The 15,554-nt window shown below is 43.5% G+C and overlaps 1 protein-coding gene across 5 annotated transcripts in view; it reads right to left on the bottom strand.

Moving 5' to 3' along the window:
• Window positions 1-15,554, bottom strand: part of LOC137422858 (ras GTPase-activating protein nGAP) — a 205,479-nt gene that overhangs the window by 9,666 nt on the left and 180,259 nt on the right. For all 5 annotated transcript variants that reach the window (XM_078775063.1, XM_078775060.1, XM_078775061.1 and 2 more), the window contains 4 exons: window positions 11,195-11,637; window positions 8,776-8,939; window positions 6,482-6,634; window positions 355-560 (listed from right to left, as the gene is read on the bottom strand). In XM_078775063.1, coding sequence (XP_078631189.1) covers window positions 355-560; window positions 6,482-6,634; window positions 8,776-8,939; window positions 11,195-11,637 — 966 coding nt within the window. The remainder of the gene's footprint in view (window positions 1-354; window positions 561-6,481; window positions 6,635-8,775; window positions 8,940-11,194; window positions 11,638-15,554) is intronic.

The raw sequence follows: 15,554 nt of genomic DNA, 5'->3' as shown, positions 1-15,554 counted from the left end.
TCTATATCATTTATTCGATTTTAAAATTGCAGACAGAACAGCTGACTTGATATCCATTTTGAAAGGAGATGTGCTCCTGCAGCCGCAACAACTGCTGGCACTAAACCAAGGCAGAGTTTTTATTTGAATTTTATTTTGTTGTTTTGGAATCGAACAACTCAAGGTCAAGCTCACAACCATAAACGTACCTGAAATAATAATGTGTTAAAATTTAAAAAAGGAAACATTGAACCAGGATTTTTGGAGAAGCTGTTCTAAAAGATTACGGTCACTATTGTTTTTAGAATAAACAACATTAGAGGAAGAACATTGGATGATAGGTGATTGACAAATTACGTGGTGGTGTGATCTTACCTGGCCACGATTCCCTTCATCTGTGCATCTTTATCAATCTGAGCTCGACGTAGGCACTCCTCGGCGTCAGTTAGACGTCGTGCACGGTATTCCACCAACAGCCTGCGCTCGCTCTCCTCACGTGCCGCCAGTCGCTGCTCCACCTCCTCCCGTGCACATTGTTCCGAGTGCAAAGCGTTTCGTAGTTCACTCAGCTGTTCTAATGGCTGTGCACAAGGAACAGTGACTAGTGACTGAAGGCACAAATTAAAAGAATATTAAATTGTGTTCATGCAAATCCCGCTGGTTTATGAGGATTATTATGGTGAACGTGCGATCGTGAAGAAACAAAAAATTAAATATAACATGGTTTCACATGCACCGGGTGTGCAAATGTGGCACACACCACCCAGTATACAAAGGGCATGGCACATGGCCTTTAGGGAGGGGAGGTAGTAAGTGGCACTCCTCACAGAGTCACAGTTGGCATAACCACCAATGGTAGAAAAAGTGACCCAGACAGGCAGGGGAGAGGATAACTGCGTTGGTTCTCTTGTATTTACTGGTTTCCAAAACATTACCTTCTCCAATCGCCACACTGGCTTCACTGCACCAAACATCAACTCATACCAACAATCTGACCAAAATGGCAATTGCTCCACTCTCCACCTTGTATCTGGTCTCTCTTTTTCTTCCTCTCTCCCTCAATCTCCCTCCCTCCCTGTCCCTCCCTCAATCTGCCTCCACTCTCCTCTCTTCCACACTCCTTCTCCCTCCCTTCCATGCCCCCTCTCCGTCCCTTCCATGCACCCTCTCCCTCCCTTCCATGCACCCTTTCCCTCCCTTCCATGCCCCCTCTCCCTTCCTTCCATGCCCCCTCTCCCTCCCTTCCATGCCCCCTCTCCCTCCCTTCCATGCCCCTCTCCCTCCCTTACATGCCCCTCTCCCTCCCTTACATGCCCCTCTCCCTCCCTTCCAGACTACATCACACTGCCTTCCTCCCTTCCATGCTGACTCTTCCTCCCTTCAATGCTGACTCTTCCTCCCTTCCATACTCACTCTTCCTCCCTTCCATGTTCACTCAACCTTCCTCCCTCTCACGCTTCCTCAACCTGCCTCCTTCCCTCACTCCATAAAATCTGCATCCTTCTAACACTCCCTTAACCTGCCTCCATCTCAATCCCTCCCACGCTACCTCAACCTGTCTCCCTCACCCTCCCTCAACATGTCTAAACGCTTCCTCAACCTGTCTTCCTCCTTCTCCCTTCTTCCCTCACACTCCACCCCATTCTCCCCAAGCCTGCCTCCCTCTCAATCCATCCCACGCTCCCTCAATCTGCTTTCCCTCTCATTCACTCCCATGCTCAGTCAACACTCCTCCCTCATTCCCTCAACATGACTCTCCCTCACTCCATCAACATTCCTTCCTCACTCCCTCAACCTGCCTCCCTCTCAATCACTCCCATTCAACATGCTTCCATCTCACTCTCTCGTGCTCCCTCTCTCTCTAACTAAGGTGATTTGCTGGAACTGAACTGAACTAAACAAACAAGAAGACCATGCGTAGCACGATACTTGCAAAATCCCCCCCCCCCCCCCCCCCCACCAAAGTTTTCCATTGATACAGCAAATTGGCCATTTCATGAAGATTAAAATTTACGATATTGAACAAAGCTCGGGTCAACAGGATGAAAAGTGATGATTTTTCAGATGAAAAATGATTTTAGAAGTTTGACCTTGAGTTGGCCTTTGACCTTTTGACCTCATAAATAGTTGGTTTCCCAATTCAGTGAGGCAATACACAAATGCTGTTCTATTTTCAAGTCAATCGGATGAAAATTGATGGGTTTTCAGATGAAAATTGATGATTTTGGAAGTTTGACCTTCAGTTGACCTATGACCTTTTGACCTCAAAAATAGTACGTTTCCCAATTTAGTGACTCGATATGCAAATGCTGTTCAATTTTCAAGTCAATCGGTTGAGAATTGACGGCTTTTTAGATGAAAATTGATGACTTTTAAAATTTGACCTTGAGTTCACCTTTGACCTTTTGACCTCAAAAATGGTCCATTTCCCAATTTATTGACTCAATATACAAATGTTATTCAATTTTCAAGTCAATCGGATTTAAAATGGCGATTTTAGAAATTTGACCTCCAGATGACCTTTGACCTCAAAATCAATAGGCTTCTCAATTGGGACGACCTAGACTACTTGGTGAAGTTTCGTGACGATCGGCTTAGAATTGTGACCTGTAGGCCGGTGACAAACAGAAACAAATGAAAAATCGGTCAGAGACCGAGGCCTTGCCGGAATGTACTTTTTTATCGGCCATTTTGGACAAATATGGCGGGCGAACTATGTGACCAATGACGTCATCATTATTTGTTTTCGAAACGAATTTATTCATTGATGATGCTCAAGAAATTTCATCTTGATCGGATGAAGTTTTGTACTTGTCGAATTATGGCGTCATAATGGAGGCACCTATGACAATAGGCGTATGACATCATCATTAACATATTTTATTGCCCATGGAGTTCTATACAATGAGCCATGGCTCAATTCTTTCTATTCAGCACTTTCGGAGATATAGAGTTGCAAAGTTTTTCCGTTTTTCCAAGATGGCGACCGAACCACGTGACCGATGACATCATCATTATTTTTTTTCTCCACCAGTCGCTCATGTCGCTCAAGAAATTGCATCTTGATTGGATAAAGTTTTGTACTTGTCGAATTATCGAATTATGACGTCATAATGGAGGCCTTGGGCCTGAAGAGTTAAAAATTGGGCACAGTCTATTCCAGGGCAAGAGAAATATGTGTGTAAAGTTTGGCGATTCTTCATGCAACGGTGTAGACGTAGTACTGCGAACAAACTGACAGACAAACAGACAGACAGGCAAACGAACCAACCAACATACTTGCCGGAATCTTTTCCGGCAAGTCACAAACAGACAGACAGAACCACAAACGCAACCGACCAATATACTTGAAAAATCTTCGATTTTACAAGTAAACAAGTACAAAAAGTTTTAATTTAAACAAAAGCCGCGTCGATGTTACACAATGCCTAGATGCAGCTGTGCCTATAACGTCGATGTTATAGGCACAGGACATTCCTATTGATTCGATTACTTGATGTTATTTTTGTGCAAAGTGAAAATATATCTCGGCAATTTCCCGTGTGTGGCGACGAATTTTTAATATATCTCGGCATTTTCCCGTCTGTTATTTCAGGCGGTGTATGACTGACCATGCCGCGATTTAAAAAAAATATATCTCGGCAATTTCCCGTGTGTGGCGACACGTGAACGAAGCTATGCTCCTCTCTCCACATTATTGTGACGACGTATAAATTAAATATTTCATCGTGACGATTGTCATCAAATGGACGAATTTTTAATATATCTCGGCATTTTCCCGTCTGTTATTTCGGGCGGTGTATGACTGACCATGCCGCGATGTAAAAAAAATATATCTCAATGGACTTGAAGTTACAGGCCTTTGAGAATTCATTTCGTTCTATAAAGGGAAACTTTCATCGGATTTTCTTCACGTTTTTTTTCAACCGAGTCTAAAACTATGTTAGCGACTGTGAAAAATGAAATGATATATCGAATTTGATTTGAAAGAAAACTGTGTGAGAGAGGAAGACACCACGGGCCTACAAAACAGGCCTCAAAGCTATGCGAGTTAATAAAATGGTGGATATTTGTTTATATGAAGCCTCTCCCAGAATGGGTGGAGCTATGGTTCCCAGAATGGGTGGAGCTTTGAGGTTTTGTCTTCTCTGCAAGAACAACAAGAAGAAGAAGAACAAGAAGAAGAACAACAACAACAGCAGAGGGCACTCTATGAGCAGCGTCTCGTCTGCGACGCGGCTAAAAACCCCAATCATCTGTTAGCTGATCTGTGTACCAAGCATTATCGGCTACCATGCCCCCTCTCCCTCCCTGCCTTTGTAACCTGCTGCCGATGTATCGATCATGTGAGCATGCTACTAGCTGTCATGGTCAGGCTGGTATAATTAAAATTATCCTTAAAATGCTGGAATAACAGCATCAAGTTGGTCATCCGTAGAAAACTTTTTTTTTAAAGCATAAGATTCCAAATCGATGGAAAAGCCGATTTATGAAAAAGGAAAAATAATGGAAAAGATAAAAAGAAGGATAAACAGAAACACAACATAACAAGAAAGAGCAATCAAATTGCAGACGCTCACAATAACGTGTTTTTAGTGATTTTTAAGGCTTTTGTCTTTTTGGGGGGGGGGGGGGGGGGTGGGAGTTTTTGTGGACAAGATTGAGGCTCGTGTAAGAGCTAACATTAATCACAAAAAAAACAAACGGACAGATAAAACATATGATAATGGGAGCAGGAGACAAGATGGGGAGAGAGAGGGAAGCACATAAGTACAACAGCAGAGAACAAGGACATCGGGAGATCTGTGGGAGGGAGAGGGCTTGGGGGGAGGAGGCATGGGAAGGGGGTGAAGGGGTGGGAGGAGGCATGGGAAGGGGGGGGGGAGGTATAAAAAACATGGACACTGCTAGGACTTCCAGGAAAGAAGTCGGTATTTCAAAAAAGTGGATCTAGGGTGAATTAGCGGGGGTAGAAAAGATCAAGGTTTTGGATGGGGGAAGATGAGAGATGCCGGTGAACAGCTGTTTTAAAGACCTGGAGGGAGGAGTGGGATTGAACAGAGTGAGGGAGTTTGTTCCATAGGCAGGAGAAAAGAGGAATGAAGGAGTGAAGGTGAGCAGACAGTCTTGATTTTGGCAGTTTAACCATAAGAGGGTGGCTGGCAGATCTTGTGCAACCTGTAGGAATATTTGGGGGACAGAGCACAGAGAGAGCTGGAGGAGCAAGGCCGGAGAGGAGTCGGTAGAAGACGGAAAGACCACCAACTTGCCTGCGGTGAGTGAGTGAAAGGCCCTCGGAGTTAGCTTCATCGCAGGAGATTTCAATGATTCTGAAAGCTTGGGTTTCAACAGCATGAAGCCAAGCTAGGTGTGAGGCAGGAGCACCGGCCCAGAGGGGGGAACAGTATTCCATTGAGCTGCGGATGAAAGCCTTGTATGTGGTGAGGAGCTCAGGTGTGCCAAGGAAGGACTTCGCACGACAGAGGATGCCCAGTCGGTGACTGGCTTTGTAGGCCAGCTTGGAAATGTGGTTTTCCCAGGGAAGATAATGGCAGATTGTGAGACCCAAGAGCTTGAGTGACAGAACTTCCTGGAGAGGATTGTTGAGAAAGTAGATGGGAGGGTTTTCCAGCCGGTCTTTTTGGAAAGACATAGTGAGAGTGTGAGATTTGTCAGGATTGAAAGACATGTTCCACTTGTTTGATCAGTCTGTGATTTTGTCCAGGTCTGCAGAGAGTGAGGAGGCTTCAGACTGCCGATCTGAGGGATGAGGAATGGAGCGGCAGGGAATGGAGTCATCAGCAAAGAGGTAGAGAGGATTTTCCAGAGATTCGGATAGATCATTGATGAAGACCAGAAAAAGCACAGGGCCCAGAACACTGCCTTGGGGAACTCCAGCCTGAACAGGAAGGGGAGATGAGAGAAACCCATTCAGGGCCACACGTTGACTACGACTAGAGAGGAAGTCCGCAAGCCATGCGTGGACATTTCCATGGATACCATAGGAGGAGAGTTTGGTGCTTAAGAAATTTCATCTTAATAGGATGAAGTTTTGTACTTGTCGAATTATGATGTCATAATGGAGGCACCTATGACATCATCATTAACATATCTTATTCCCAAAGGGCAGTACTTGACAATGAGCCATGTCTCAATTTTTCCATGCAGCACTTTCGGAGATATGGAAGTGCAAAGTTTTTCGGTTTTTCCAAGATGGTGCCCGTACCATGTGACCGATGATGTCAAAATTATCATGAAAAAATTATAGAGGTGGAGTTGCACCGATCGTGAAAATTTCCTGTCAATCGGAACAAACGTTTTAGAGAAAATCATATTTATTCTGTGCGGACAAAGAAATAGACAGACAGACAGACAAACAAACGGACTCAAATGCAATACCCTCTCTTCTGGCGATGGTAATTATCAAAACATAATTTAAGCTCACTCTTATCAACCAAAAGCAATTATATTGGCTGCGCTTCTTTCTCAAGTATCATCCTACCCCATTCTCCACCAATGGCCTTGGAGGTAATGGTGGTGGTGTATCGGCTGGAGTCCTGGGAACTCCCCCACAAGGTACAGCGAGCAGCCAAGCTGCCGTCCGCTCTGACGGAGAGAGCGCAGCTTCAGACCCGGTACCTTCAGGAGGAAGAGGCTGGAACAGGGAGATGAAGATAGCATCGCTTTATTTACTTATCATGCTTGGATGCATGTAATAGAGACTGCACTTCTTTCTTTATTTCACAACTTACTACACATTTCTGGTAGACTGCCATCTACAGGTATGAACCTCATTCAATGGATATCCCGAGTATTCAACAACAGCAACAAACTAGAACGCCACTCCGTAGAGCGCATACTCCCGCTGTGGTTTTAGTTGGAATAATACGTTTTGTTTAACATCCCCTTTCCCCAAAACAATAAATGAAAAAGAAAGTAGGCCCTAACTGTCAGAGAATTTATTTTGATATATCTCGGAATTAGAGGAGAAAAACATCATTTAAGAATAAGAATAAAAGCTTTAATGCAGTAGAACAGAAAAATCTTTCCCGAAAAAAATTCCTGGATCCGGAATAATATCCTGTGTTTTACCAAAAACTAATCAATTCTTCCTTTTGCCAAGGGCAATCATCTCACCAACTTTCATCCAAATCCGTTCAGAACTTTTCTAGATATCTTGTTCACAAACACACGAACACACACACACACACACACGATCGAATGCATTACTCCCTGGTGGGAGTAATAAACCTGAAAATCGCAGAGCCAGAACCAGAATTATTTATTTGGTCTGGGAAGTCCATGCGAGGTTTCTTCTTCTTCAGCCTCTTACAACCCTGGGTGAATATGCGATCTTTTTTTTTAAAGTTGGAATTTTGCCAAATCTGTTTATTCGTTTGTTAATATACCGCAGCCATTGACAAATCTGGAATTATAATGTTATTTGAGGTTCAAATTAACCCGGGAGATTGTGCCAAACGATGCCTGCAAGTATGTACATGTGATAAATAAATGAATCGTCCACAGTCTAAGACTCTTCTTCTTCTTCATGCAATAACAACTTCCAGCTTCCAGACCGTACATCCAATCATCTTCAAATTTTGCACACTTATTACTCTTCATGACTTCTACTACAGTATGAAGTTTCACGTCGATCAATGAAGTGGTTCAAGAGATGTAAATGTTTTTATTATTTGCGTTTAATTAACGATGTCTGCCAAACCACGTGACCTATCGCAAATTCCAAATGGACATTTTAGTAGACTGATATGCTGAACAGATCTGTGAAGTTTCCCCTCGATTGGATCACAAATGAGGGAGGAGCTAAGTTTTAAAGGTTTGTGCTTAAAAACGTCATAACTCTGAAACCATGTGACGCATGACGTCATGCTCGCTGACATTTTTGTTCGTCATGGGTATGCGATTCTGCCTGCGAAGTTTGGCCTCGATCTGTTCAGGCGTTTTGGAGAAAATTGGATTTTAGCGTTTTTCATTCAAACCAATATGGCGGCCGAACCACGTGACCTGTGATGTCATAATTACCATTAAAATATTCTACAGACCGAGTCCCTCCTATGGTTAAAATTTGCTCTCAATAGGTCCAATTATTGCAGAGAAAATGGTTTTTAAAGGAAAACAGAAAAAAAATTCCCCAAAAAATTCCCCAAAAAAATTCCTGGATCCGGAATAATTTCCTGAGCTTCACCAAAAACTAATCAATTCTTCCTTATCCCAAGTGCAATCATCCCACCAACTTCCATCCAAATCCGTTCAGAACTTTCCCAGATATCTTGTTCACAAACACACACACGGACGGACACGAGCGAATGCATTACTCCCTGGCGGGAGTAATAAAAGGAAGAACTAGAAGGGCACTCGGTAGAGCACACCTCCACCAGGCTGACCAGTTTACATTTTGTATCCCACTGATGGGACGGATCTGGATTCAGAGCTGAAGCAAAATCTAATCGGCTTGTTCTTGTCACCTACACAACTCATCCACCAAGTTTTGCCATAATCCGCCAACAACGTTTTGAGATATCGTGTGATATATCGTTTTCAGCCTGATCACTCAATGGTGAAGAATCACTTAAAACATTCTCAGATCCAGATCCGGATCTTCACCAACATCGAATCATTTCGTCCTTGTCACGCACCCAACCTGTTCACCAAATTTTGCCTGAATCTTTCCACAACTTTGGAGATATCCTGCTCACAGACAGACAAACAGGGGTGAAAACATACCCTCTGTCCACCTTCGGTGGCAGAGGTAGTAATGAAGAGATTGCATCACACCTTCTGTCGCAATGACGTGGAACGTGGGGCTGGAGAGGGGCTCTCATCTTCCTGGGAAGAACCAGATGACAAGCGTGCGAGGCCTGGAAGAGGAGAGGAGACCTCTCTCCATCTGGCACCTTGCGGATTAGTATTTGGCTGAGGAAGCGAGGCCTCCAGGGGTTCTGTTGAGGTGAATGCAGAGGTGAAGGTGGAGAAAACATTCCAAGATATGTAAATAACTCCGACATGCAGATTTAACAGGACACTGGGTGGTTTTACTCAAGATGAATTGTAAAATAAAGGAAAGAGCTTCAGGGTAATTTTAAAAAGCAATTTCCCTGCAACTCATCGCAGCTTGCCCACAAAACGGGGCAGGAACTTATCCAGAGCACCAACATACAATTGGCTTGAGGTGCAGCGACATTTCCAACATCTAAGCTAATGTTCGTCGGTGGGACAGCCAGCTTAACGTGGCCTCCAAAAGACCGCATACTCACCGATGCATCTAAAGCAACAACTTTAAGTCATATTATAATTTTATAGAGGTATCGACCATCCAAACAAAATGGCCAATAGATAGATGGTTTACTAGGTTGGTAAAGGATGGGGGTAAATATATATATATTTTTGTATACAAGATCGAGGCTCGTGTAAGAGCTAACATTAATCACAAAAAAAAACCGGACACATAAAACATATACTAAAGGGAGCGGGAGACAAGATGGGGAGAGAGAGGGAAGCGCACAAGCACAACATTTGAGAGCAGGGACATCGGGAGATGTGTGGGAGGGAGAGGGCTTGGGGGGAGGAACTTTGAGAAAAATTGAGAATTTGAAATTGAAAGGTAAATTGAGAAAATTAACAAAATTAAGATTGATAAACGGAAGCTCAAGGAGAAATAAAATGTAGGGAAGTGTGGGAAGAATTGGGAAAGAAATAAACTAAGTTTGGGACAATATACAAGTATCATTCAAAAGGTTCTGGGAATGATCGAGGTACTCACATTACTATAAAACAGGCCAACACCTATATACTTCTCAACACGAGCAAAAAATAATTTGAACCAAAAGACAAATAAGCGATATAAGACAAAGAGGACAAATAAAAGCGATATAAGAGTGTCTTGGACTACTGTGAGGAGCTCCTTCGTATAACTTTCTAAACCCTTGTACAAGCAAAGGGAGGTAAGGGAAACGACGTGTACGGAACGTATCCATAGGGGGACGTTTCCACCATAAGTGTGTTAATATATTAATTGTCTTAATTGTTAATAATTAATTGTTAATTAATTATTTCTGAGTATAATTAATTAATTATATTAGTATAATTAATTGTTAATAATTGTCTATCCGAAAAGACAGACTGGACAACCCTCCCATGTACTTTCTGAATAATCCTCTCCAAGAGTCACTCAAGCTTTTGGGTCTCTCTATCTGCCATGATCTTTCCTGGGAAAACCACATTTCAAATCTGGCCTCCAAAGCCAGTCGCCGACTGGGCATCCTCCGTCATGCGAAGTCCTTCCTTGGTACACCTGAGCTCCTCACCACATACAAGGCTTTCATCCGCAGCTCAATGGAATACTGCTCTCCCCTCTGGGCTGGTGCTCCTGCCTCACACCTAGCTCGTCTTCGCGCTGTTGAAACCAAAGCGTTCAGAATCATTGGAATCTCCCGTGATGAAGATACCTCCGAGGGGCTTTTACTTACTCACCGCAGGCAGGTTGGTGGTCTTTCCGTCTTCTACCGACTCCTCTCCGGCCTTGCTCCTCCAGCTCTCTCTGGGCTATGTCCCCCAAATATTCCTACAGGTCGCACAAGATCTGCCTGCAACTCTCTTATGGTTAAACTGCCAAAATCTCGGCTCTCTGCTCACCTTCACTCCTTCATTCCTCTTTTCTCCCGCCTCTGGAACAAACTCCCTCACTCTCTTCAATCCCACTCCTCCCTCCAGGTCTTTAAAACAGCTGTTCACCACCATCTCTTGTCTTCCCCCATCCAAAACCTTGATCTTTTCTACCCCCCCTAATTTCACCCCAAATCCACTTTTTTGAAATACCAACTTCTTTCCTGGAAGTCCTTGTGTTTATACTTCTCCCACCCCCCACCCCCCTTCCCATGCCGCGTCCCCCCAAGCCCTCTCCCTCCAACAAATTCCCGATGTCCCTGCTCTCAAATGTTGTGTTTATGTGTTTCCCCTTCTCTCCCCATCTTGTCTACCGCTCCCCTTTTTATATACTTTGTTTGCTTGTCTGTTTGATTTGTTTGTGTGATTAATGTTAGCTCTTTCACGAGCCTCGAATATGTATACAAAAAAAAATAAATGTCCGTGAAGCATAATGCTGTTAACTCAGCGATAATTGAATAATTTACTCAGACTGCTTATCTTGAGCGTCCGCCTAAGGTGCAATCTAAAGGAACAAGAAAGTGCATCTCACCTTCCACTCGTGCCATGCCGATTGTCAGACTTTTCAGCTTTGCCTGCTGAGCTACCATAGGAAGCCGGTGGGCAGCGAAGGCCAAAGACAAGCCTCCGTGCCTCCCCTGATCCTCAGAACTGCAGTACGTGTGGTGTTTCGTCTCGTCCTCGCGTGCAGATCCCGATCCCATTGGGGACCACTCCGACAGTCTCTCGGCATGTGCGTTCTGAGGAACGTCGTATAGTGGATTCTGGAAGCACAGTGCAGGTGTCCTGGTGCCTTCTACGGGTTGCAAATTGAGCAGAGACTGACTTTTGCCGGTACCCCAGTGCACCGGAAGTCCGCGTTGGGGTTGGACATCCAAAGACGTCGACGGTGCCGAGACCTTGGGGCTCGGCTCGTGGTGGACCTGCTGTTGCTCGCCGGCTCGGCTGGTACAAGACGTACGCACGGCCGTGGATCTGAAGAGGACCGACGTACAATATTACTGCTCCTTCCTGACTACAAGCATCAGTTACAAGAACATCTATCTATAATTCCAGTAATCTCTGTGTGTATGTGTGTGTGTCTGTGTGTGTGTGTGTGTGTGTGTTTGTCTGTGACCGCTGTTTCTCGACAACCACGGGTCCGATCTAATTGAAACTTGCCAGATATATTGCTGGGGACCTGAGGATGTGCCTTTTCAAGGTTTGAAATTAATCGGACAAGTGGTTCCCAAGGTATGGTCACCGTACTCGCAAGCCGTTCGCTTTGGCTTTGCGAATGAACCAAACCATTTCATGTAAATAGAGGGGGGGGGGGGTTCTGTGGTCGTTACTGCCACGTGGTTTCAAAGTTTTTTTTTGTTGTTGTTGTTTGCACGCATGTTTTTTTGCACCCACGTACGGGCACGCCCTAGTACTTTCAAATACAATAGTCCACAATTTTGTCCTTGGATTACAGCAGATTACAGCTTCAATTACTGATTAATTGTGTGAAAAAAGATTTGTAACAGAGATGTGCCATTTTATAGCATAACCGATCCAAAGCATCCACAGCATTTTCTCTCTCCATCCAGAGATTGAATCCATGTGGATTTCAATCCGATACACTTCCAGCACAATTTCAAATGTTTTTGTTATTCAAAAACAATTTGAGGCTTGTTGCCGTTTTTTACATTCATTTGTACATTAAAAAAAACATCACATTCCCTTTTACAACAGCAGGCTATTTTGTATTGACTACCTGAACAGGATTTTATACATCCTTCGATTCAAAAGCTATATTTTTCCATTCATGATAATCATCTTTCTGCCATTAACACTATGTCCTGCCAAAAAGCTCAAAAAACAAACCAAATTTGACTCACAAGCTCCATCGATATCACCAACCTCTAAACTATAGTTCACGTAATCGAGGATCGAGGATCACGATTGTCCACATGCCAATTTACAACCATTATATGGCCCCATATCCAAATTGCAGAACAGATTAAATGGTTCAAAATATCGTGCAAGTTAAGAAGACCAAACGAACACATGGAAAACAAAACCTGCTACAACGACTGGAATACAAAAAAACGTCTTTATGACTGAAAAACGAATAAGCAAGCTTGTCACTATCTTATACAATCAATCAATCAATCAATCAATCAATCAATCAATCAATCAATCAATCAATAAATAAATAAATAAATATATATATATATACATGGAAATAAACTTTACAGGAAAAACACCAAGCTCAGAGTTCTTCAGTGCATGGCACATGAGATATATAAACAGCACATGAGATATATTCTCCATCCTGGAGAATTGCACAAAATAGGAAGAAGAACAAGAAGTACAAGAATAAGAAGGCAAAGAGAGTTGCCAACTGTGAGAAGGTGTTGTGAGGGGAGATGTCAATGGCGGTGCCGGTAAGATGGCAGATCGACATGACCGATGGAGGTGAAAATACAATTTAAAGACAATCAGCGGCTCAGCATACTGTTGCGATACAGGCACGTCCAGATGGTATGTTTTACCACTGCTCAAGGCAGAAAGGTGGAAGTGTTTGGTGGGTCAGAGGGGCAGGAGCAACCAATATATATATATATACACACAGTGCATTCAGAAAGTATTCAGACCCCTTCACTTTTTTCACATTTTGTTATGTTGCAGCCTTGTGCTGAAATCGTTTAAATTCATTTTTTCCCTCATCAATCTCCACTCAATATCCCATAATGACAAAGAGAAAACAGGATTTTAGAAAGTTTTGCAAATTTATTAAAAAGAAAAAACTGAAATATCACATTGACATAAGTATTCATACCCTTTGCTATGACACTTGAAATTTAGGTCAGGTGCCTCCCATTTCTCTTGATCATCTTTGAGATGTTTCTGCACCTTGATTGGAGTCCACCTGTGGTAAATGTAATTGATTGGACATGGTTTGGCAAGGCACACACCTGTCTATATAAGGTCTCACAGCTGACAATGCATATCAGAGCAAAAACCAAGCCATGAGGTCGAAGGAACTGCCTGCAGAGCTCAGACAGGATTGTGTCGAGGTACAGATCTGGGGAAGCCTACAAAAAAAAATTCTGCTGCATTGCAGGTTCCCAAGACCACAGTGGCATCCATAATTCTTAAATGGAAGAAGTTTGGAACAACCAGGACTTTCCTAGAGCTGGCCGCCCGGCCAAACTGCAACACTCCACCGATCTGGGCTTTATGGCAGAGTGGCCAGACAGAAGCTTCTCCTCAGTGAAAGACACATGAAAGCCCGCTTGGAGTTTCCAAAAAAGCACCTAAAGGACTCTCAGACTGTGAGAAACAAGATTCTGTGGTCTGAAGATACCAACATTGAACTGTTTGGCCTCAATTCTAAGCGTCATGTCTGGAGGAAACCAGGCACTGCTCATCACCTGCCCAATACCATCCCAACAGTGAAGCATGGTGGTGGCAGCATCATGCTGTGGGGGTGTTTTTCAGCAGCAGGGACTGGGGGACTGGTCAGGGTTGAGGGAGCAATGAACGGAGCAAAGTACAGAGATATCCTTAATGAAAACCTGAAACAGAGCGCTCAGGACCTCAGACTGAGCCGAAGGTTCACCTTCCAACAGGACAATCACCCTAAGCACACAGCCAAGACAATGCAGGAGTGGCTTAGGGATAACTCTGTGAAGGTCCTTGAGTGGCCCAGCCAGAGCCCTGACTTGAATCCAATCGAACATCTCTGGAGAGACCTGAAAATGGCTGTCCACCGACGGTCCCCATCCAACCTGACAGAGCTTGAGAGGATCTGCAGAGAAGAATGGCAGAAAATCCCCAAATCCAGGTGTGCAAAGCTTGTCGCGTCATACACAAGAAGACTCGAGGCTGTAATCGCTGCCAAAGGTGCTTCAACTAAGTACTGAGTTAAGGGTCTGAATACTTATGTCAATGTGATATTTCAGTTTTTTCTTTTTAATAAATTTGCAAAACTTTCTAAAATCCTGTTTTCTCTTTGTCATTATGGGGTATTGAGTGCAGATTCATGAGGGAAAAATGAATTTAAACGATTTCAGCATAAGGCTGCAACATAACAAAATGTGAAAAAAGTGCAGGGGTCTGAATACTTTCTGAATGCACTGTATATATATGTATGTATATAAAACCACCTTTAGAGGCCATTTTTCCCCGCAAGCGGGGGTTGGCCTTTTTCGGGGACCATGGTTGTTGTTGTTTTTTTGGTCCCCTTTTTGAAGCAATGTTTTACGGCCGGATGCCCTTCCTGCCGCCAACCCGTTTTGTCGCCTTTTTACGACAAACAGGGAATTACCAGTGAACTGGTACTCAATTTGCCGACCTCGGAAGGATGACAGGCTGAGTCAACTCCCCTGGCGTTAATTCAGCGATCGACCGGGATTCAAACCCAGGATCCTAGGATCCTAAGCTGGCACCCTAGCCGCTAGCCAAACACCAGGCTGTATATACAGCACTGTATATATGTATGCATATATATGTATGTATATCTATATATATATATGTATATATATATGACAGATATGGCTGTCCGTTCGCAGTTACGCTGATTGGCTGTGTGAGGCTAGGTGCAATGTGATTGGATCCTTGCTTTTGATTGAATAATGTATCCCATAGACTTGGGCAAGGGGGTTAACTCTTAAATGTGGGCAAGGGGGTTAACAAGGAGAGATGCAGAAAATAGGGCAAAATGGAGAAGATTGTCATGGGGACCGCAAGGCTAACCCCCGCTCTAGCAGGGAAAATGGCCTTAAAATGCATGTTGTTGTTGTTGTATAGACTTATTAAAATATTTGAATTATTATTCCTGTATTAAGAACATAAAATAAAGTATGTTTTCCTGTGTTAAGAACATTAAATTAAGTTTATTTTATTGTATTAAGAACAAAAAA

The sequence above is a fragment of the Myxine glutinosa genome, chromosome 3 (assembly GCF_964187855.1).
Source record: "Myxine glutinosa chromosome 3, kmMyxGlut1.1, whole genome shotgun sequence".
Lineage (NCBI taxonomy): Eukaryota > Metazoa > Chordata > Myxini > Myxiniformes > Myxinidae > Myxine > Myxine glutinosa.
The sequence above is the reverse complement of the archived record's forward strand: the minus strand, read 5'-3'. Positions and strand labels throughout refer to the sequence as shown.